This window comes from Mastigoproctus giganteus, chromosome 8 (genome assembly GCF_048544385.1).
Source record: "Mastigoproctus giganteus isolate SK-2022 chromosome 8, ASM4854438v1, whole genome shotgun sequence".
In the NCBI taxonomy this organism is placed as follows: Eukaryota; Metazoa; Arthropoda; class Arachnida; order Uropygi; family Thelyphonidae; genus Mastigoproctus; species Mastigoproctus giganteus.
The window spans coordinates 145,524,714-145,548,944 of record NC_143582.1 but is presented as its reverse complement, the minus strand read 5'-3'; the positions used below and the strand labels follow the sequence as shown (position 1 = coordinate 145,548,944).

Here is a 24,231-nt window from a genome sequence, read left to right as displayed (position 1 = left end):
TTCCCACAATGCCAGCCCATTGACACTAAACCTGTGTTGGTAGCCATGTTCAACCATTGCATGGGGATTATTCTCTGCCTACACATAACTGTTGCGGCTGTTGAACAATCCCTCTTGGGTGAAACATGCCTCATCAGCATAAAACACATTATTGGCAAAATCAGGCTGCAAGTTGGTTCCTTTAAAAACCAGTGGGAAAAGTCAGCAGGTTCTAGTGCATGCACTTTCTGGCATCGGAAAGGATGTAGTCCAGCTTCATGCACCACATCCCACACCAAACGATGCTGCACATCCAATCGGTGTGCAATGGCTCTTGTGCTGGTGGAAGGAATATTAGCGAAGATCTGCAAAACCTCCTCAAACCGGGGTGTCCTAGCAGTGCATTGAATATCCAGTATCATGCATATTTACACCAAAAGAGCCACTATCTCACAATCTTTGGTGTATCGCAGCAAATGTTGTGTGGTGAAGCAACCTTCTGTCTGGGAAGCGTTCTTGATAAATCCTGTGAGCCTCTCTTCCGTTTCCATTTGCTGTGCCGTACATTAAATGGATATCTGCCATTTCTGCAACAATGAAACGCTCCATATCTGTACCCGTACTGATCATAATATGACATTACACTTTTATGCTATTAGCAGCAGATACGCACCACTCCGAGGACCCCTCAATACATGCATAAATTAATGTTGATGGTAGTCGTATGTTCGAGCACTATGTTATGGATTGTTTTTTCTATTTTGTGTGCAATGGCAAATGAGTTGTCTGCATTAAACGACATTAAATTACTGAATGTGTTGTTCTGATTTTTACTCTTTAATAGCTTCTGCTGCTATAACGACTCATTTAAGACCTATGTTTGCTTGACAAAAAATGTTTTGTTTGGTACCCTCTATCACCTGTTCAAGTTTGTCGGTAGAGTTTCTCTGCACCCTGTATATAGGGGGTCCGCAAACTGCTTTTGTTTTTCGAAGGGGTCCATACCCCTTTTTTGATTTTTGAAAGGGTCTGTAGATCTGAGTAGTTTGGGAACCACTGATGTCCTGACAACTCCACGTTAAGCAAAAATATACATTTGTTGGGGTACTTGTTTTGCAACACTGGGTTCTAACCCCCTGCAGTTCATTTGTAAGAGACTCACCATGAAAGGTTAGCAACTCCACTACGTTGTCTACACTGATTCCTTTCACCTCTTCTATGGCTGCTAAGTAGCTGATGTCTTCAACTGCACTGGGCATCTCATCTTCAAAACCAGGGGAGTCCTGTACAACTGAATATAGTCACAGCCAGATGTCTTTAATAGACATCATTCCAAGCCTCATCAACATTATGGATTGTCTTCATTATGTGAAAATTTGTCCATCAGTCTGTATGCTTTTTAGTATCCTAGCCATTAGTAATGCTTTAATGATAAAACTATTTTACGTACAATAATTTCAAACTAGATGAGACAACTTGCGAGCACACAAACTTGGCAGTAACCAAAAGGTGATGGTGAATCTGTGCATAATATGCATACACGACTAGCTCAGTGAGATCACCCCACCTGATTCATTCACTTCCCTCCCAGATGCTTTTGCGTAAAAAATTTTGCTCTTTGATTTTTTGAAATATAAACTATGTTATAACAAATTCATGTTGACTGGAGGCATGCTAAGCAGGGACTACCCATACATAGAACAAAATAGTCCTAAATTTATAAAAAAAAACTCCTTTTCACATTTTGCATTCTTATTGCTAAAGTAAATGAGCTGAAAAGCAGATAATTTTTTTCTTATAAAGCATATTTAAAAAACAAACTAAAAATTGACAGCTGACAACTGATAGAGAAATTTAAATACTTCAAATCTCTTTTTAACTAGCTGAATATGAAACTCAGAACTGAAGAGCAGCATACCTGGTATATAGAGATCAGGGGCATTTACATCATATCTTGGAGCAACAGGTTCATCTTGATTATAATGTACAGTCCACTCCTGCTGACAAAATGAATTTGTGTATCTTAATTTTATGACAAATGAGAGCACCTTTTACTTAACAACAAACTGATCATTAAGAATCTATTATATCATATTAAAACCGTTCTTATATATATATATATATGTTTGTTCACGTAGCCTTGAATTTCTCATCTACAGAGATAAATCGCACATTATTTGAAAAGCCTCTACAGGAATCAGTTTATGATATTAAAAAGAATTTAATGATTTAATTTTCAAATACAAAATTAAGAAATTTTGCATTTGCACAAATGATAATTCAAAATCAGGATATTGTAATCACAACGATAACAGCTTAACTATTAGTATAGTAGATATAAGAGTTTTGTATATGTGCTTTTATTATTTCAGAATACATGATGAAATCTAGATGAAAGCATTCCCTTTCCCCCCCCCAATTGAACAAAGTGATAATCAGAAATACAGTAAACCCCCGCTATTCGTGGTATCTGTATTCGCGGTTTCGCGTATTCGCGATCGCTGATTTAATATAAAATGAAACCTAAAAAAAATGTGAATTTTAAAGCGCCATGAATATTTTCCGCCATAAAAAAACATGGACATGGCTAAAATTATCTTTCCCGGTCAAAACAGCACTCAGTGGGGAGAGGGGTGACAAAATCGCGAGCGTGGATGTTTCTCGCTAATCCTTGTTCAGTATGTATTATGCGCTTGTTATGGAAGGTTTCGTTGTTTGCTTTTAATTTATATGCTTATAAATTGAATAAATTTATCAATTTATAAATTGATATGCCTACAAAAGTGATAAATCTACCGTTTTGCAGTGTAAAACAGACTTTTTCGAGTGTGTTAATGGAAGAAAGTGACTTTATTGTGGACAAGTTCTTTCTAACCCGTACAAAAATATGGCTACGAATAACAAGGGAAATGTGAAAAGATCAAAGAAGGTGATGACATTAGCGAATAAAATTGAGTTATTAGACAAAATTTCTAATGGTGAAAGTGTCTCCTCAGTGGCAAAACATTATAAAATCAATGAGTCAACGGTACGATCAATCAAAAAATCGGAAGAAAAAATCCGCCGTAGTGTCCGTGAAAACGCGCTAATTGCTTCAAAAATTTCCTCTGTAACTCATGATGTTAAATTAGAAAAAATGGAAAAGGCTTTAAATCTGTGGATAGAAGACCGAACTCAAAATAAAATTCCGTTAAGTTCACTCATCATTCGTGAAAAAGCAAAACTCCTTTATCAACACTTTAGCAAAACTGGTGATAGCACTGGCGGGATAAGTTTTTTTAGCTAGCAAAGGCACTGGTTTGAAAGATTTGTTTGAAATTTCTAATAAATATTACATTTAATATTAAATTGTTTCTTATTTTCATTTCGATGCCACATGCTTGCATTTCACTATGTACTGTCTATGTACATAGTCATATTATGAAGGTACATATTTGTACATACATAGACAAAATTTTAGACTAGTTTTTCTTATATTACATACTTTGGAACGGAACCCCTTTATTACTATGGGAGCCATAACTCAGTATTCGCGACATTTCTCAGGAACGTAACCCCTGCGAATAGTGGGGGTTTACTGTATAATCAAAAAAAAAAAAAAAAAAAAAAATGTCAACTGGGAAAGGAATTTACTCACTAAATAAACTAACCACTAGATGTTAAAGTGGAACCTTATTTTTGATTTTTATAATCAACCTCCATGGCATTCTGCAATCCACTTGGATCATAAGTATCATGGATAAGTCAGATTCAGCCCTCCATCAAGGAAAGTCTATGCTGAAAATGTTGTCTATCAAGAGGTTTCATAAAACCACGCATTCCAGCAAAAGATGTTACTATTAACGAAGCTAAAATTCAAGTATTATACATAAAGATATTGTTAATTCTTATTTTAAAAACTGTTCATTTTATTTTATTGATTAACACGACTCCAGCAATGAAATATTTTTGAAAATTTGACTTTACTGAGACACTTGAAAATTTGTGCTGAATTTTAGAAATTAGTGTTATGGTTATATGTTTAGCATTCTCTTCAAGTTGACCTAACCTGGTGTTATTCTAGGTTAGAGGTTAGATTAACTTATGTACAAACAAGAATTGGTTTTCCAACATAATCATTTTAAGCAAACAACAGAAGCATATGATGACCCATTTCAATCTATTTCTTTTTTTTTTTTTTTGCATTTTTGACTGAAAAAAATATTTAAATTTTTTATAAGCAAAAAAGTTGCTGACACTATAAAATTTATATTCTTAGAATGACATGGCATATGTTATTAATGGGCAAAACAGTAACCACTGCTATTAACTAATTTGCATCTTAACCCCTTATGCCACTCATAGGAATCAGTGAGAGAAATTGATTGGCATTAGTCATGGTCCACCACAACTTAATCCTCTCTACACGTGTGATGGACAAAGGTGAATTGTACACAATGCAATCATTGTAGGGAGCATTTCTGTTTTCACTTATAGCAGCAAAATTACAATCCTGTAATTCTGCTATTATAGGCAATTTAACTCTTTGAAAGAAGTGAAGGTGCAAGAAGAGAACTGATATTACTCTTATGAAGAGCTAGTAAAATTAAGACTCAGAAAGAATACATAAAAATGCTGACTCATTGAAATTGTTGGAAATTAAAGAAAATGGCAGAATAGGAAGCAGCTCATAGTGGAAGAGTAAGTAATTATGAAAAAAAGTGCATATCAACTACAAGAGGAAAAAAAAATCACCATATGTGCACTCAAGACTGATTTTCTTTGTTCTGAAAGTCTAGCCAAACAGTGAAAATAAATAACCAGTACAGAAAACAACTACAGAACTGTAAGGAGGAGGTTGGAGGAAATGAGTGAAGGAAATCATGTCATCCAATTAAGAAACCAATGTTCACTATACAACAGCAGCACTCACATACACTATGCTGCCACTTTATTAGGTACACCCCTGCTGTGCACACAAATGGTTCGTCCCACAACATTGCAAGTCACATGACCACAGTTGTGGATATAGATTCACCAGAACAACCTTTCTAGTATCAGTTAAGTGTACAAACCATAGCAAGAATTGGAAAAAGGAGTGATCTAATGGACTTCGAATGTGGCATGGTAGTAGGTGCAAGACATGCTGCACAAAGAATCTCTGAAACAGCAGTTCTCCTGAACTTTTCACGCACCACAGTTTCAAGGGTTGTTGTTGTTTGGTTTTTTTAGGAGCATTAGCAACTAAGGCCATATTGCTCCGGTGCGGTGGTCATTCCCTGACCTTTCCGCATCCTCCGTATTTGGTGGTGACGGGCTCGAACCCCGGTCTAATCAAGAAGCGTGTGCTACGCACTGCTGCTCCTTCCAACCTGGCTACGGAGGCGCCAGTTTCAAGGGTGTATCAAGAATGGTGCAATGAACAGAAAATATCCTTTCAACAGCACTCCTCTGGAAGAAAATCGCTTGTTGATGAGAGAGATCAGAGGAGGATGGCTAGAATTGTGCAAGCAAACAGATGGGCCACAATGTCGTACATCATGTTAGAATACAACCTTGGTGTGCAAAACAAAATATCGAAACGGACCACTAGTCGCACTTTTTCATGAATGTGCTACAATAGCCGACAGCCACATTGCGTACCTTTGTTATCAATGAAGGACAAGAGAGCACACCTTCTGCGGGCACAGCAACACCAGCACTGGGCTATCGAGGATTGAAAAACAGTTGCTTGGTCTGACGAGTCGAAGTTCCTGGTGCATCATGTTGATGGAAGGCTCAGAATTAGGCGAAAACAACATGAATTCATGGACCCGTCATGTCTGATGACTACTGTGCAAGGTGGTGGGGGCAGTGTTATGGTGTGGGGAATGTTTTCTTGGCACACGTTGGGTCCATTGATACCCATAGATTCACATCTGAATGCCACATTGTACCTAAACATCATTGCTGACCAAGTGCACCCGTTCATGTTGACAGTTTATCCTCAATCAGATGGTTACTTCCAGCAGGATAATGCACCAGTGCACAAAGCCCGAATCACTATGGAATAGTTCCAGGAACATGACGATGCCTTTTCTTTACTGCAGTGGCCCGCTCAGTCCATGGATCTCAATCCTATTGAACATCTTTGGGATGAGCTGGAAAGGGCTGTTTGCTGCAGGCCTACACCTCTGTCGAATCTGAAAGAACTGCGTGACACACTCATGTCTACATGGTACTCCATTCCTGAACAACATTTTCAGCATCTTGTTCAATCCATGCTTAGACGAATTCAGGCTGTCTGAAGGCTAAAGGAGGCTCAACACGCTACTAGGTAGGTGTACCTAATAAAGTGGCAGCACAGTATATATTACATGGGCTAAACAGCACCAGTCTGAACAAGAGTAGCTGCAATTGCTGTAGAGATTTTTTGGAGCTGAAGTGATTATCTGCATGTTTCGTGGATGATCAAAACTGTGTGTTAAAAGAAAGAGAAAGGGGGAGGGAGAGAGCTGTTCAGCAGCAGAGCATTCATTTTTGAATGCTCTGCTGCTGAACATTCAAAATGCCACATTTTGAATGTTCATGAATGTGCTACAACAGCCGACAGCCACATTGCGTACCTTTGTTATCAATGAAGGACAAGAGAGCACACCTTCTATGACTCAGCCCTGTGTCACACCGAGCAAATAAGAGCCTTTAATCATCCTAATGTACTGAAATGTTATTCTGGCATAGTAATTCCTGTATTTGTATCCCACAGAAAATCTGTAGATGCATTTGAAGTATGCAGTCCATTACATTTTCAAGTGTGTCAGCAAATAGTAATAATTTATGATTTATAACAAAAAAAAAAAAAAAGCAAAAAACAATTACTTTTATTTGTGAATGAGAATATTTCATTTCTGCACATCCAACAAACTGTTCATTCATTCCTCCAACCAGCACATGGGCAACAAAAATAACACTCAGTACTTCAGCTACAATATATGGTATAGGAATAACCTATGTGATATGTACTTTGTATATATATATATATATATATATATAAAAAAAAAAACCAATAATTGCCGAATTTCTATTGGTCCAATTTTAATGATTTTTGGGAATTCTCCACCAATTGTCCAAAAAAAAGAGTGCAATATAAAATTTCACGAAAATCCATCTGCTGGGAGTAAAGTTATGCAGATGAAGAGATAAAGAAATAATAATTGTCTGATTTCTACTAGTGTGATTTAATGAAATTTGGGATAGCTTGACAAGTCTTTCTAAAAGGCACAAATATAAAATTTCAAAAAATCCATCCATTAGGAACTTGCGGATGGATCAACATGGTGAAGACATGCATTATTGAATAGAAGACATGAATAGTGCATTATTGACAAGCAAAAATGCCAAAAAATATGCTAATAATATATGAAAAGGTGGTGGATAAACAATTGAATTGATGGCTGGAACAACGTTGGATGTGACTATTTTGGCAAAGTCTTTTTTTTGTGGAATAACATTGGTTGTGACTTGCTGAATCGGAATGTGTAAAGTTTTAGTTCTCAAACTCACCGGTAGATATTGATAAATCAGTTTAAAGAGCGCATGTCTCGATTTCAGGCCAGAGGTTACAATTCATTTTGGTTTCAGTTCTGTCAAGTTTGTTGCTAAAATGCAGGTATCTAATAGTGATTTAGACAGTATTAACAACCGTAAATGGGTGTTGAACATCGCGGAGTGGGAAGACAAAAAGCATAAATATTTGAAAGACAGTGTCAGCCGTCCACATGCTGTTGATGCAGCTGTAAACTCAAATATCAGAGAGCATATTGCTTCTTTCCCGACTGAAGTTAGTCACTACAGCAGAAATGTTTCATCAAAACTTTTTTTGAGCCCTGACTTAAACTTAACTAAAATGTATCGCCTATTTCAAGAAAAGTACGCTGACAGTCCTGCAAATTCCACAAAGTACAGAAAAATTTTCAAAAGAGAGTTCAATTTGAAATTTGGTGCACCGCGGTCAGATACTTGCAAACGGTGCAATAAAAACTGTGCCCGCCTGATCCTAGCTCACAACAAAGAAGAGCAGAATAAGATTGAACAAGAAAGTCTTATTCATCACACGAAGGCTGACCAAGCATATAAAACCCTTGCCAATGATTCAAAAAATGCGAATTTCATCACACTTTGCGTTGACTTACAACAGGTTTTATTTACGCCCATGTTAACGCACTCTGATATTTACTATCAGCGCCAATATTCAACGTACAACCTGTGCATCCACAATATGACAGAAAATCAGGCTAACACGCTCTTATGGCATGAAAGCTTAGCCAAGCGTGGATCTAAAGAAATTGGATTGTGCATATTAAAATATGTGACCTCATCATACGAGCCTCTACCCATTGGGCAAAAAAGAAAACTGATTGTGTGGTCTGACCGCTGCATAGGTCAGAATAACAGCTGGAACATCATTAAGTTGTACCGGTACTTGATATCATTACGTTACTTCACTGAGATGCATCAAAAATTTTTAATCACGGAGCACAGTTTTTTGCCCTGTGACAGGGACTTTGCACTTATTGAGTGTGCTAAAAAAAAGGCCAAACCTCTTGTCCCTTCAGACTGGAAGTCAGTCGTTGCGAATGCCAAGATAAACAGGCCTTTCATGATCACTGAAATGAGCCAGGCCAACTTCAAAGATCCCAACTATATTTCCTCCAGAAAAATCAAGACAGAAATGAAGATCACTCAGTACGTGTGGTTGAAGATGACTGCAGATGACCCAGTTACTCTCAACTTAAGAGACACACAACACGTTGAGGCCATGGCACCATGACCCTGTTTTCCCAGCGAAACCGAAGGTGATTAAGTACTGTGAACTACCACTGTTACACTCAGCCCCTCTTCCAATCTCAAAAGCGAAAAAGGAAGATCTTATGGACATGACAAAATACCTAATGGACCCTACACACCGCGAGTTTTATGAAAATATTCCAAGTGCATGAGAATATCCGATTTTAATGTTTGGATCTGATGTGTGTGATATTTCTGATTTTTAATTTTAATTTTTTAAATTTCATTTCACTTAATTCGATGCTTTTTTACTAAAGCATCGAATTTTTTTTACTTTTTTACACTAAAGCCCTTGGCAGCATGCAATATTCACATTCAAGTTTAAGTAAGTTATTTGCATTTTTGTGTAAGCATTCAAAATTGTACTAAAAATATATCAAGGCATTTTTTTTAATACACTTAATATAGTGTATCAGTACATGTTTGAACGTTTCAGCATTCCAACATGTATTGATACATGTTGATTGCCAGTGTTAAAAAATTTTGCACATCTAGCCCTTGCTTTCAAAAATGAAAGCAAGGGCACGATGAAATATTATATTACACACTGCCTCCCCTCAACTACAGCCATATCGTTTGCTTGAAAATGTTATAAGCTGGAAAATAGTAATAGAAACAGCAGATAATGAATAAATTGCAATTTGTTGTTGTGCTGGATGGAGCTTTCTCGTCGAGGTTTAAGCATAGCCAAAATATTTAAACTTATTATTTATGTTGATCATTGGAAGTAAGGAACTCCTTACCACCAATGATCAATATAATTTCGACTTGTAATTTTAATCTTATAATTTTGACTCTTGGAAGCAAGTGAAACTTGCTTCCAAGAGTACAGTACACTGCATTATAATGTTAATGTTACATTGTAATGTACAGTACACTGCATTACAGTCTTGGAAGCAATGGACTATATGCTATTAGTGAATTATTCTTACTTTTTTTCTCTCAAGTTTTCAGAATGTATTTTCAGAACCATGACCCCATCAAAGTCAAATGTATGCTATCAACCTTGGAAGCAATGGACTATATACTATTAGTGAATTATTCTTATTTTTTTTCTCTCAAGTTTTCAGAATGTATTTTCAGAACCATGACCCCATCAAAATCAAATGTATGCTATCAACATGGACATTAAGATTTTATGCAGACCTTTACTTTAAAGTGTTGGTTATCAATTGAACTGATAGGATTATATTTTGCATTGCTAATGTATTCTGTTTATCTTGCAGTTTCACAGGAAAACATTTCCAACAGGCATAATAACTAGTTGCATATTAAATAGATTAAACAACTGGGAGCCTATATATTGTTCAGTATGGACTACATCTACTTCAATAAATAAAAAATAAACATTTCAGCAATGGAGTTATCTTTAAAGGATGGAAATTTGTGCTCACAAGGTATTCCAAGTTCAATGCCGAGTTTTCTATCAAGACTATCAGAAGCGAAATCAAGGACCACATACCTACTATTAACAATTTTTAAAAAAAAAATTTTTTCTCAAATTTTTCTAATACTAGCATTTGTTTGTGTTTATCGACTTTCTTATTTAATAAGTTTTTTTTTGGAGGATTTTTATGTTCCACATTCTTCTTGATGTTATTTGGTTATTTTGGTTTTTAGGAGCATTAGCAACTAAGGCCATATTGCTCCGGGGATATGCGGTGGTCATTCCCTGACCTTTCCGCATCCTCCGTATTTGGTGGTCACGGGCTTGAACCCCCGGCCTAATCAAGAAGCGTGTGCTACGCACTGCTGCTCCTGCCCACCTGACTACAGAGGTGCCATATTCTTCTTGAAGCTAGCTGAAGAACATGTGTGCTCCTATCTTTATAGACTTGACTGGTGTTACATGGAACAGGGGTTTCAACCACCTGTATGTGTGTGTGCATGATTTACAAGGTAATTATTTGAGTATGAGTTAATGGTTTGAGAGTGTTGAGCAATCTCCTTCGACTTTTCAGGTAAAGAAAAAAAAATAATAATAAAAAAAAAGGTAAACTGCAGCCATTATCAACCCACTGCAGGATTAGAAGCATCCTCAGCAATTCATGTTGAGGGAAATGGACCATAATCTGCCACACTGGTCCAGTGCAGGTTGGCAGATTGGCCGTATTTAGCAGTCAGGGGCTTGAACCCCGGTCCACTCAAGGAGCGTGTGCTACTGCACTCCCGCTCCTGACCACTCGGCTATGGCAACTAAAACAAAGTTCTCTCATCAGCCAGTCTTGAACCTGTTAAGATTATTTATAACCTTTGCTGCTGGCCATTTCTATAGCCAATGGACTATATGCTATTAGCAACCTCCCATTATTCCTTCACTTTTCAGTTCAACTCCTCAGACTTAACTCCACTTTTCATTTTATTCTCATAATTTTTTAAAGTTTCTTTTATGATTTTCTCTCCTTATTCCCACTCTTCTTGGTCCCGACACCTTCAAAATAATATATTGTGTTTGTATATGTTGTACACTACACTGAAATCCGAAAGAATACTTGGAAGGCACATATATAAGTACACAATGCTTTCTGGGGCAATTCTTTCATCTTCACAGCTAATACTACCAAAGATTTTTTGTTATTTGGTTTTTAGGGGCATTAGCAACTAAGGCCATATTGCTCCGGGAATATGCGGTGGTCATTCCCTGACCTTTCCGCATCATCCGTATTTGGTGGTGACGGGCTCGAACCCCGGTCTAATCAAGAAGCGTGTGTTACGCACTGCTACTACCAAAAAATACAAATTTTAAGACAAAATATAGTTGCTATTCTATGTTAGTGATTTTTTCACATTATTTGCACTCTTTTTGAATGCAATACCTGCAGAATAAATAAGAATGGATCAGCAAGAAATGTGTACTTCGTACGTGTCTTCAAAATATTCTTTCTGGTTTCAATAGTGTAACATAAAATGTGTACTTTGTTATTCCTGTGTATGCTCACTGCTTGCATATAAATATTCATTTAATATTTTGTATTTTTATCACTTACCATCTATTATTTGTTCATAAAAAGCATTGGTTCTGGAAATATTCAAAATGAAAACATATTTAATTCTAATTTATATCTTTTTTGGAGGGTATTATCCAATTAAGAAGATTTTTTATAGCAGGTGTACTGCCCCCTAACCATTCTACCACTTCTAAATAGATGAAAGAAAATTACATAATCCATTAATTCTCGTCACCCTGATGGAGGTGATTCTCAAACGCATCACAGTCTAAAAAAAAAGTGCAAAATGTGACATGTTCTAGACATGGAGGACATGATCTAGCCACTGAGGATGTCTTTGTGTGTGCTAGGTGCAGAGAATGTGAAGAAATTAGGCACCAACTCAGCATTCTGATGGGTGTCTGTGACAGTTTAAAGAGTCAGGTAGATGACCTCGAAGGAATTAAAATGGGGAGCCATCAATCTCTCAGCTGCCCAACTCAATGCCAGAGCTCACTCTTGTGCACTAAGCAGCACAGTGGCAATCTTCAGGGCAGAATGTGCTTGTCCCACAGGTGCTACTTATTGTCAGTGACTCAATAGTCAGGGGAAACAGGAAATATATTGTGCAAAAAGGATAGATGGAATAGGTTCAGGATATGTCTGCCAGGAGCAGAAGTTGATGACGTAGAGCAGATATCATCTTTTAAGGGTACAAAAGGTGATATTCGCTTTTACATGTTGGCACCAATGACAATAAGTGGAGGAGATCTACGGATTTGCTTAACAAGTACAGGTAAATTTGAAAAAAAGTCACGAGTTAGGATTAAATTTGAAAGTGTCTGCAATCTTGCATAGACACGATAGGAGGGAGTATATGATGAGAGCCTCGTCAATCAATTCGACACTGGAGAAACTGTTCAAGGCTCATGGGAGAATTTTTTTCAGTGTGGTCTGTGCTTGTTAACAAGAGAGATTGCTTCTACAGGGATGGGTACACTTAAATAGAAAGTGTGCAAGAATATTTGCTGATTCTATCGAGGCAATGTTAGGTGGGTTGGAAAAATGCTAGCTTGGAGGGGATGCACAGACTAATACATTAACAGTAGCCACAGGCAGAGGTGGAAATGATTCTTGTGCTGCTTCTATTGGAATGAGCAGCAGCCCGGCAAGCAAGTTTCTGGGGATTTCAGGAACTGCTGGGAGTCAAAACAATTAAATATATTGGCTGTGTTAGAGTAACTAAGAGTAAGAAGAGGTGCATGTATACCAATGTTAGGAGTATAGTAAATAAATTTGATGAACATGAAGTGCAAGTCAAGATATCAAAAGCAGTTATTGTTAGGATATCAGACACGTGGTGCCACACAGATGCAAGGAATGCAGAACTGGAATTTGGGGAGTACAATGTGTACAGAAAGGATAGACAGGATAGGAAGGGTGGAGGGGTTATGCTGCTAGTTAAGAAACATATAAAATCTAAGGAAGTGAATCCAGTTGACATAGATAGACAGTACAATGTTGAGTCAGTTTGGTATGACATAAGCACTAGGAAAGGGAAAATGAGAGTAGGAGTGTTATAGGCCTAATGACTCTGATGAGTACAATGAACAATTGTGAAGAGAAATAGAGTGGGCCAGTAAATCAGAATGTCTTATAATGGAGGATTTTAACCCACCAGATATTGACTGGAACTTGTGGGTTGGTCACTCCCACACTAGCTTTAATAAGGCTTTTGTGGATTTATTGGACAACTGTTTTTTACAGCACCATGTTAGAGAGGCAACCAGAGGGAGTAACACTCTTGATCTGATTATCAGCAGTGATTATTCATACATTAAGAATTTACCGATAAAGAAACCATTAGATGGTAGTGATCACAGTGTACTGATGTGGGATTTACTTAAAGATGTCACTACCATCAGGGGTAAAGGGAAGGGTTTTTGCTTTTGTAAAGGTGAGTACAGTGGTCTCAGAGATTTTTTAAGTTCAATACAGTGGGACCAACTGATGATGTTACCAACAGCAAATTCTAAATGGGAAGCATTCAGGGAAGTAATCTTGGAAGCTACTAAGCTTTTTGTTTCAACTAAGAAATACTGTTCTATATGTTTAGGCCCAAATGGATAACAGATGAACTAATGAAACTCGTGGCAGAGAAGAAAAATGCATGGGATGCATATAAAGTATCAGATGACACAGAAGCCTATGGTATATATAAGCTAGTCTATAATCAAGTCACAAAGAAAGTTTGGCAATCAAAGGCAGATTATGAAAAATCTTTGGCAATGGATACAAAGAAAAATAGCAAAGACTTCTTTACTTATATAAACTCTAAAAGGAAGGGGATGAATCAGATTGGTCTACTTGATATCAATGGTTTGACTGTAGATGATCATTCTCAGATAAATGACAAACTAAATGAGTATTCTGCCTCTACATTCACACGAGGAGTTGTTCAAGGAGAGGGCTAGATGTTTACCAAACTCTAACATGGAGTTAAATGATTTTGTAATAACTGAGAGCAAAGTGGAGGAGAAATTGTTGAAGTACTGGATCCCATTCGCCCGAGGTACCTCGGGCGAATGGGATCCAGTTATATTAAAGGAGGTGGCAAAGGAAATAAGCAAACCCTTAGCCATAATTATGAGATCATCATTGGACTCAGGGTAAGTCCCCACGGACTGGAGATGTGCAAATGTATCTCCAATTCACAAAGGGGATCAAAGGGTGACATGAGTAATTACAGACCTGTTAGTTTGACTTCTGTTTCAGGGAAAATAATGGAGTCACTGGTTAAAGAAGTATTGCTGGATCATCTAAACAAGACAGCAGTAATAATTCAGATATAGCATGGGTTTGTTAAGGGGAAGTCTTGTCTGACTATGACGTGGTCATGTTAAAATGGAATTGATTTTTCTTGCATCCCTGTTATTTTCACAAATCTTGCAAATTAGTTTTTGTTTGGTTAATCACTCCTTTTTTCCCCCCTCTTTCTTTCTCTCTTCTACACTTAATGCATGCTTGTAATTAATCTATAGAAGACCCTGTATGCCCATATTCTTCCAGTTTATTACAAACAACCAGATCTCTCAATAAATATATTTTTTTATACTTTCATAAAAGAGAATACGTAAGGAAAAATTAATCCCATTTATAACAAAACTTAGGAAAATTTAATTTTAACCGAGAATAAAACTTACAGATATATTTTTTAACTTAACAAAAAAGGCTAAAAGGAGCTTTGTTCCGAATTACTTCTGAAAATAATAAAGCCACATCTCCAAGGTTAGGGGGGCAGTGAAATCTAATCTGTTCTGATTATGCGGGTGTAATCAGAAATAGATATCTGAACTTCTGCATGTCAATGATACACTAGGCAAATGTTGCTAGCATCCTTTCCAGTCCCGAAACGCGATGTTGGGGAGGAGGCAACAAAAGATGTAGAGTAATAGAGAAGGGATGATGTGATCACCCCCTTGTTAACAGGAGAGACTGCTTCTACAGGGATGGGATACACTTAAATAGAAAGGGAGCAAGAATATTTGCTGATGCTATCGAAGTAGTGTTCGGGTCGGAAAACTGCTAGCTTTGGGGGATTCACAGACTAAAAGGTTAAAAGTAGCCGCAGGAAGAGGTGAAGGTGATTCTTGCACAACTTCTATTAGAATAAGTAGCGACCTGGAGCGAGGGTGCTGGGAGTTTCAAGGACTGATGGCAGTCATCGTGAAACAGGTGGGTATATGGGATGTGTTAGGGTAACTAATAAGAATAGGTACATGTATACCAATGCTAGAAGTACAGTAAATTAATTTGATGAATTTGAATTGTTGGTCAAGACATAAAAGGCGGATATTGTTGGGATACCAGAGACATGGTGTGACACAGATATAAGGAATGCAGAACTGGAATTTGGGGAGTACAATATGTACAGAAAGGATAGACAGGATAGGAAGGGAGGAGGTGTTATGCTGTTAATTAAGAAAAACATAAAATCAAAAGAAGTGCATCCAGTTGATATAGATGAACAGTGCACTGTTGAGTCAGTTTGGTGTGACATAAGCACTGCGAAAGCAAAAATAAGAGTAGGAGTGTGTTATAGGCCTAATGAATCGAATGAGTACAATGAACAATTGTACAGAGAAATAGAGTGGGCTAGTAAATCAGAATGTCTTATAATGGGAGATTTTAACTTCCCAGATATTGACTGGAACTTGTGGGTTGGTCGCTCACACACTAGTAAGACTTTTCTGGATTTATTGGATGATTGTTTTCTGCAGCAGCATGTTCGAGAGACAACCAGAGAGGGTAATACTCTTGATCTGGTTATCAGCAATGATCATTCGTGTATTAAGAATTTGCAGATAAAGGAACCACTAGGTGGCAGTGATCACAGTGTACTGATGTGGGATTTACTTAAAGATATAATTACCATCAGGGGTAAAGGAAAGAGTTTTTGCTTCCGGTAAAGGTGAGTGCAGTGGTCTCAGACAGTTTTTAAATTCTGTACAGTGGAATCAACTGACGATGTTACCAACGGTAAATTCTAAGTGGGAAGCATTCAAGGAATTAATCGTGGATGCTACTAAAAGTTTCATATCTATTAAGTAATATTGTTCAAGGTTTAGACCTAAATGGTTATCAAATGAACTAATGAGACTTGTGACAGAGAAGAAAAATGTATGGGATGCATATAAATTATCAAGTGACTCAGAAGTCTATGGCAGATATAAACTAGTCTGTAATCAGGTCACAAAGGAGGTTAGGCAGGCGAAGGCAGATTACGAGAAATCTTTGGCAAAAGATGCTAAGAAAAACATTAAGGATTTCTTTACTTATATAAACTCTAAAAGGAAGGGGATGAATCTGATTGGTCCACTTGATATTGATGGTTTCACTGTTGATGATCCTGCTCAGATAGCAAACAAACTGAATGAGTATTTTGCATCTACATTCACACAGGAGTTATTAAGGTTTGAAAATGGCAGAAGGTTATCAAATTGTAGCAGGTTGCTTAATGATTTTGTAATAACTGAGAGCAAAGTGGAGGAGAAATTGTTAAAGTTAAACATAAGAAAGGCACCTGGGGTGGATGGGATCTATCCAGTTATATTAAAGGAGGTGGCAAAGCAACTAAGCAAACCCTTAGCCACAATTATGAGAGCATCTTTGGACTCAAGGGAGGTCCCCACAGACTGGAGATGTGCAAATGTATCCCCAATTCACAAAGGGGGATCCGAAGGGTGACACGAGTAATTACAGACCAGATAGTTTAACTTCTGTTCTGGGTAAAATAATGGAGTCACTGGTTAAAGATGCATTGCAGCATCATCTAGACAAGACTGCAGCTGGTTATTCGGTTTTTTTTTTTTTTTTTTTTAGGAGCATTAACAACTAAGGCCATATTGCTCCGGGGATATGAGGTGGTCATATCCTGACCTATTCAGGATATGACCACTGCATATCCCCGTGTTTGATGGTGAGGGACTCGAACCCCGGTCTAATCAAGAAGCGTGTGCTACGCACTGCTGCTCCTTCCCACCTGACTACAGAGGTACCTCAAGACTGCAGCAATAATTCACACACAGCATGGGTTTGTTAAGGGAAGGTCTTGTCTGACAAATTTGATAGGATATTATGATGTGGTTACAAAGGAACTGGATGCAAAAAATAATTTTGATATCATATATTTGGATTTCAGGAAAGCTTTTGACACTGTTGCGCATGGAAGACTACTGTACAAATTGGAGCAGAATGGTATTAAGGGTAAGTTGCTACAATGGATAAAAGGATGGTTGAGTGGGAGAAGACAGAGGGTAGTAATTAATGGGTGCTGCTCTTCGTGGACTAATGTTATTAGTGGAGTCCCACAGGGTTCGGTGTTGGGTCCTCTGTTGTTTTGTATATTTATCAATGATATTGATGAAGGTATATCAGGCTTAGTGTCGAAGTTTGCAGATGATACAAAGGTTGGCAGGGTTGTTAATGACAGTAATGGCAGTGTGCTACTGCAACAGGATCAAGATAATTTGGGCAGATGGGCTAAGAAGTGGCAACTGAAGTTTAACCTTCACAAATGCAAAGTACTACATATGGGTAAAAGTATCCCCAGAGAAACGTACCAACTGTGTGGTACTACACTTAAAGTCGTAGAAAATGAAAAAGACCTGGGAGTAATTGTGCAGTCAGATATGAAGTTTTCTGAGCAAAGCAGACAGGCTGCCAGGGCAGGTCATGGGGTTTTGTCAATGATATATAGGATTTTGCTGGCATGGAAAAGGAGGTGATTGTCCCTCTGTATAAGGCAATGGTCAGGCCACGCCTTGAGTACTGCGTACAGGTCTGGAGGCCTAATTTTAGGAAGGATGTAGATTTGCTTGAGCATGTACAGAGAAGGGAACAAGGTTGGTGAGGGGAATGAAGGGATCCTCTTACCAAGAGAGGCTTAAGTTCTGCAAATTGCAGTGGCTGGAGACTAGGCACCTGCATGGTGATCTGATTGAGGTGTATGAGGCCTTGAATGGGTTGAGCACGCTGAATTCTGATGGGATCCTTCCACTTGTTCAGATTACGAACCTAAGGGAGCAAAAATTCAAATTAAGAAAAGACAGATGTAGAATAGATGTGCGGAAATTTGCCTTTAGCCAGCGGGTGGTTAATTGCTGGAACAAACATCCATCTGTCGTTGTGGAAGTTGATAGGTTAAATAAATTTAAGGAGGAACTGGACGGGCATTTGGAGAGAATGGTGTGATTTTTTTTTTTGGCTAATGCTGCATAAGCTCATTCACTTGCTTTCTTGCATCACATGCCACTACTACTATTACTACTCTCTTGACCATCACATCTTATGTAAGTGATCTGAACTTGAGTCCCAGATCTGAACGGTCGAATGAAAAGCCAAGGTTCCCTTAACTGTGAGAGAGTTTTCTGAGATATAAAAAGGCAGATCCCCTTTAGAAAGGGGATTGGAGGAGTTGTTTGAGGTAAGAGCCGTTCAACAGAGAGAGGAGGAGAATTAGAGAAAGGTTATAGGTTTGGCGACAGAAAGGCAAAGGGAGGCTGAGAAGAAGCGAGTTTGGAAGAGGTCACGACCGCCATGGAGAAAACAGAAAAAGAGCAATGACACCTGCATAAAAACTTGGTAAGTTAAAATACCTCCTGCAAGGCTCTGATAGAATGATTGGAAGAGAAAATTAATTCATTAACTCTTACTTGGAAAGAATGATAATGCTTTAACACAGGATAATTTCTTTCTGGAATAATGCATTTATTTGTTATGTACCTTCAGTCGTTACAATGATTAATGTCTCCTAATGCTCCGATGAAGATTATAATAGAGATTTACTAGTCTCATATGCTGAGTTAAAATAGCAAGAATGGTAACGCATTTATTTGATATGTGCCTTAAAATCGATATAATGTTTAATGCCTCCTAATGCTCTGATGAAGAGCAGAATTGAGATTCTCTAGTCTCATGCACTGAGTTAAAATAACAAGAATGGTAACACGGTTATTTGCACTATTAAAATATAATTCACATTTAACTTCACTCATATTTTACCACTATATACAGTGAAAATTCAATATTCCACTGTTGTTTAATTTCATTAATAAATGTGTTTTGTTTGAAATGATGGGATCTCTCTGTTAATTTTCGTCCAATCATTCTATCAGATCCTTGGAAGGTTTTAGCACCATACAAGATTATACTATTGAGAATCTTCGATGAAAATTCACAACACACTGGTCCCTACGCCTGAATGCTGAGGGCCTTAGAGACTAATCCTACTTCACCACTAGAAGAATAGATTGGGAGGGGGGGGGGGGTTAGAAACAAACGGTGCCTAAAATGCCATAACTACATTGATGGTAAAAATATTAGGAATGCCAAAAGTACCACTGATGGTGAAAAATATTAAAAAACACCTAAGTTCCCTCCATTTCACAGCTTAAACCCAATAGTCACAAAGGAACTGGATGCAAAAAATAATTTTGATATCATATACTTGGATTTCAGGAAAACATTTGATACTGTTGCACATGGAAGACTATTGTACAAATTTGAACAGTATGGCATTAAGGGCAGGTTGCTACAATGGATAAAAGGATGGTTGAGTGGGAGAGAACAGAGAGTGGTAATCAATGGATACTACTCTTCGTGGACTAATGTTATTAGTAGTGTTCCCCAGGGTTCGGTTTTGGGCCCATTGTTGTTTTGTATATTTATCAATGATATTGATGAAGTTATATCAAGCTTAATGTTAAAGTTTGCAGATGATACAAAGGCTGGCAGGGTTGTTAATAACAGTAATGACAGATGCTGCTGCAACAAAATCTGAAAAAATTAGGAAGATGGCCTGAGAAGTGGCAACTGAAGTTTGACATTGACAAATTCAAAATACTGCATATGGGTAGAAGCAACCCCCAGAGAAATGTAGCTTTAATTCTCCACTACACACAGGGTAGTGGGGAATTAAAGAGATCTGGGGCTAATTGTGCAGTCAGATATGAAGTTTTCTGAGCAGTGCAGTCAGGCTGCCAGAGTAGGTCATGGAATCTTGTCAATGATATACAGGAATTTTGCAAGCAGGGATAAGAGGGTGATTATCCACTTGTATAAGGCAATGGTTAGGTTCCACACCTTGAGTATTGTGTACAGGTCTGGAAGCCTCATTTTAGGAAGGATGTAGAGTTGCTAGAACAAGTATAGAGAAGGGCAACAAGACTGGTGAGGGGAACAAAGGGGTGCTCTTACAAAGAAAGGCCTAACTTCTGCATATTGCAGCATCTGGAGACTAGGCACTTGCAAGGCGATATGAATGAGGTGTATAAGGCCTGGAATGGATTGACAGGCTTCTTGGTCAGATTGCAAACCTGAGGGGGCATAAACTGAAATTGAAGAAAGACAGTTGTTGAATAGATTTGTGGAAATTTTCATTTAGCTAGTGGGTAGGTGATTGCTGGAACAAACTTACAACTGTCATTGTGGAAGTTGATAGCTTAAATAAATTCAAGGCAGAACTAGACAAACATCTGAAACGAATGGATGGGTGAAATGGGAAGGTTTTTTTTTTTGGCTGATGCTGTATACCTGATGATAAGATCAAGTAATGAGAATGAATTTTGCATGTAATTTATAGATGCAAAAAAGCAACCATGGCATGGACATGTTAGGACATATTTACACTGTAGCAGTATTTTCAAAGTGGGTGGTCAGTCTTGTGCTAGCAAACAAAATGATAAAAATGCATATTGTTTTCTGTCACTGTCAAAATGACTGACTATTATTTGGAGCAAAGCAGTAATATCAAATTTTTGTGAAGTTAAATATGCAAGTAAGGACATCTGACTTGTTAAAAGAAACATATTTGGGGTGAAGTGATCTTAAGGGCAAGAGTTTTTGATTGGCACAAAATGTTTAAAGAAGGTACAAAAAAAAGGTGTCCATGATGATGATGCATGAAATGATTATCTAACCACCAATGAAAATGTTGACAAGGTCAAAAGATTTCTTATACTACCACAATTAACTGTGAAAATGATGATTGAAGAATTAAATTAGAACAGAATTTTAACACCTGTTAAAATTCAGGTGAAGGTATATTTTATGGGGGAAAAATTTATGCCGCAATTTAAGATAAATCTTACCAAGATGGAGAGAAATGAAAAGGAGTAGTTATAAATAAAATTTAAAATGACAAATGCCTGCAAAAATTAATAGTTAGCAAGTGTAACTGACAAAAGATATAGGTATCATTCATTATCCATAAGAAGATTGATAAATAACAGATAACATTCTCCATAAGAGTGTTCCAGGAAAGAAAAAGAAACTACACATTGTTGAATCAATTTTTATCATCACACATAAGTTACCCCACCACAACTTACTTCATTACCTATTATTTAACAGCAGTAAAGATTATTATCAAAATGGATGGAGATTAGAGGTAAGTATACAACACCTTTTAAAATTTATATTTTCTTCTGCATTTATGCGCTTTTTCGTCTAATTTGGATATAACAAGATCTATTAAAAAGGTATTTTTTTGCAATTTTCTCAGCTCTCATTATAGTTCACTATTGTAATTACAGGTTTAATTTTGTTTAGGTACTTCATCACTCAAAATCTATTACAGTATTTTTGACAATACTGTGTATGTTTACATTTCTGATTCAAAGTGCAGCTATTACCACAGATTTTACCATTCAACATAAAAAAAACTGCAAATAAACATATCTCGAGTCATGTCAGAACAGTTGTTTTAAGATAAATCTTACCAAGATGGAGCATTATCTTACAGAATGTTATTTATGGGTATTACAGCTGTTAGAGCATATAGACAAGGTACAGTACACATAATGAGCAAGTATTCATATGTTATATCTGGGTTATATGAAATACAAGAATGAAATACTTACTCTGCTCATAAAAAAAACTTACCCCATGAGTAAACGGGAAAAAAAGCAATGCCAATTTTTTTGCCACATAAGAAGTATCTACAGCAAAATAGTACTTCAGTTTTGATATGGATACATACTTTTCTAACTGCAAATAATAAAAATAACTAATAATAATAATCACCATTATTAATGCAAATGGGAAATTCTTTACATGAAAAATTCAAATTAGACAAGACTTACACTTAGACATGTATTTTAAAGTGAAAATAAAATTTTCTGATATACAAACAATGCAATTTTTATTTTCAGTAAATAAAGTGATCTCTTTAGTCCTGGCAGGCCATGTTTAATGCAATTTTGTAATCCAATCAAAATTCTATAATAAATTTTAAAAAATGAGGTATCTATATTGATAAAAAAGGTCTTGAGAATCAGAGTATAAATAATAAAATTCTTGATTCCCTAACTGGGTAGAATAAAATAAAAATGATCAAAATAAACAAACTGATTTATTTATTTATTTTTTCTTTTTTGAGAGACTAGTAAAATCAATAAAACATTGATTTTTCTTTTTTGAGAGACTAGTAAAATCAATAAGACGAATAGATTAACAGTAGCCACTGGCAGAGGTGAAAGAGATTCTTGCACTGCTTCTATTGGAATGAGCAGAAGCCTGAAAAACAAGATTCAGGATATTTCAGAGACTGCTGGGAGTCATTGCGGTACAAGTAAACACATGGGTTGTGTTAGGGTAGCTAAGAATAGAAATAGGTGCATGTATACTTGCGTGTACACCAATGCTAGGAGTTTAGTAAATAAATTTGATGAATTTGAGGTATTGCTAAAAACATCAAAGGCAGATATTGTTGGGATATCAGAGACTTGGTGTCACACAGATATAAGGAATGCAGAACTGGAATTTGGGGAGTACAACGTCTACAGAAAGGATAGACTGGATAGGAAGGGAGGAGGGGTTATGCTATTAGTTAAGAAATACATAAAATCCAAGGAAGTGAAGCCAGTGGACATCGCTGGACAGTACAGTGTCGAATCAGTTTGGTGTGACATAAGCATTGGGAGATCAAAATTGAGAGTAGGAGTGTGCTATAGGCCTAATGACTCTGATGAGTATAATAAGAAGCTGTACAGGGAAATAGAGTGGGCCAGTAAATCAGAGAGTCTTATAATGGGAGATTTTAATTTCTCAGATATTGACTGGAGTTTGGGGGCTGGTCACTCACACACTAGCAAGGCTTTTGTGGATTTATTGGATGATTGTTTTCTACATCAGCATGTTCGGGAGGCAACTAGAGAGAGGAATACTCTTGATTTGATTATCAGCAGTGATTCTTCATGCATTAAGAATCTGCAGATAAATGAACCACTAGGTGGCAGTGATCACAGTATGCTGAAGTGGGATTTACTTAAAGAGGTAACTACCATTAGGGGTAAAGGGAAGGGTTATTGCTTTCGTAGAGGCGACTACAATGGACTGAGACAGTATTTAAATTCTATACAGTGGGACCAACTGATGATGTTACCAACAGCAAATTCAAAATGGGAAGCATTCAAAGAACTTATCTTGGAAGCTACTAGGCTTTACATACCAACTAAGAAATATTGTTCAAGGTTTAGGCCTAAATGGATGTCAGATGAACTGATGAGCATATGGCAGAGAAGAAACATGCATGGGATACATACAAATTAACACATGACACAGAAGCCTATGATAGATACAAGTTGATCTGTAACCAAGTTACAAAGGAGGTTAGGCAGGCGAAGGCAGAGTACGAGAAATCTTTGGCAAGGGATGCAAAGAAAAACAGCAAAGAGTTCTTTACTTATGTAAACTCTAGAAAGAAGGGGATGAATCAGATTTGTCCACTGGATATCGATGGGTCAACTGTTGATGATCCTGCTCAGGTAGCTAACAAACTAAATGAATATTTTGCATCGACATTCACACACGAGGACTTATTTAGCGAGGGGAAAGCCAGAGGTGTATTCAACTCTAGTAGTAAGCTAGAGAATCTTGTAATAACTGAGAGTAAAGTGGAGGAGAAACTGTTGAAGATAAACACAAGAAAGGCACCCAGGGTGGATGGGATCTATCCAGT

The 24,231-nt window shown here is 37.2% G+C and overlaps 1 protein-coding gene across 4 annotated transcripts in view; it reads right to left on the bottom strand.

Moving 5' to 3' along the window:
* Yif1 (Yip1d-interacting factor 1) overlaps positions 1-24,231 on the bottom strand; it is a 126,550-nt gene that overhangs the window by 58,737 nt on the left and 43,582 nt on the right. For all 4 annotated transcript variants that reach the window (XM_090379803.1, XM_090379802.1, XM_090379805.1 and 1 more), the window contains exons 5-6: positions 22,155-22,259; positions 1,898-1,976 (exon numbers count right to left, since the gene is read on the bottom strand). In XM_090379803.1, the coding sequence (XP_090235929.1) occupies positions 1,898-1,976; positions 22,155-22,259 (184 nt within the window). The remainder of the gene's footprint in view (positions 1-1,897; positions 1,977-22,154; positions 22,260-24,231) is intronic.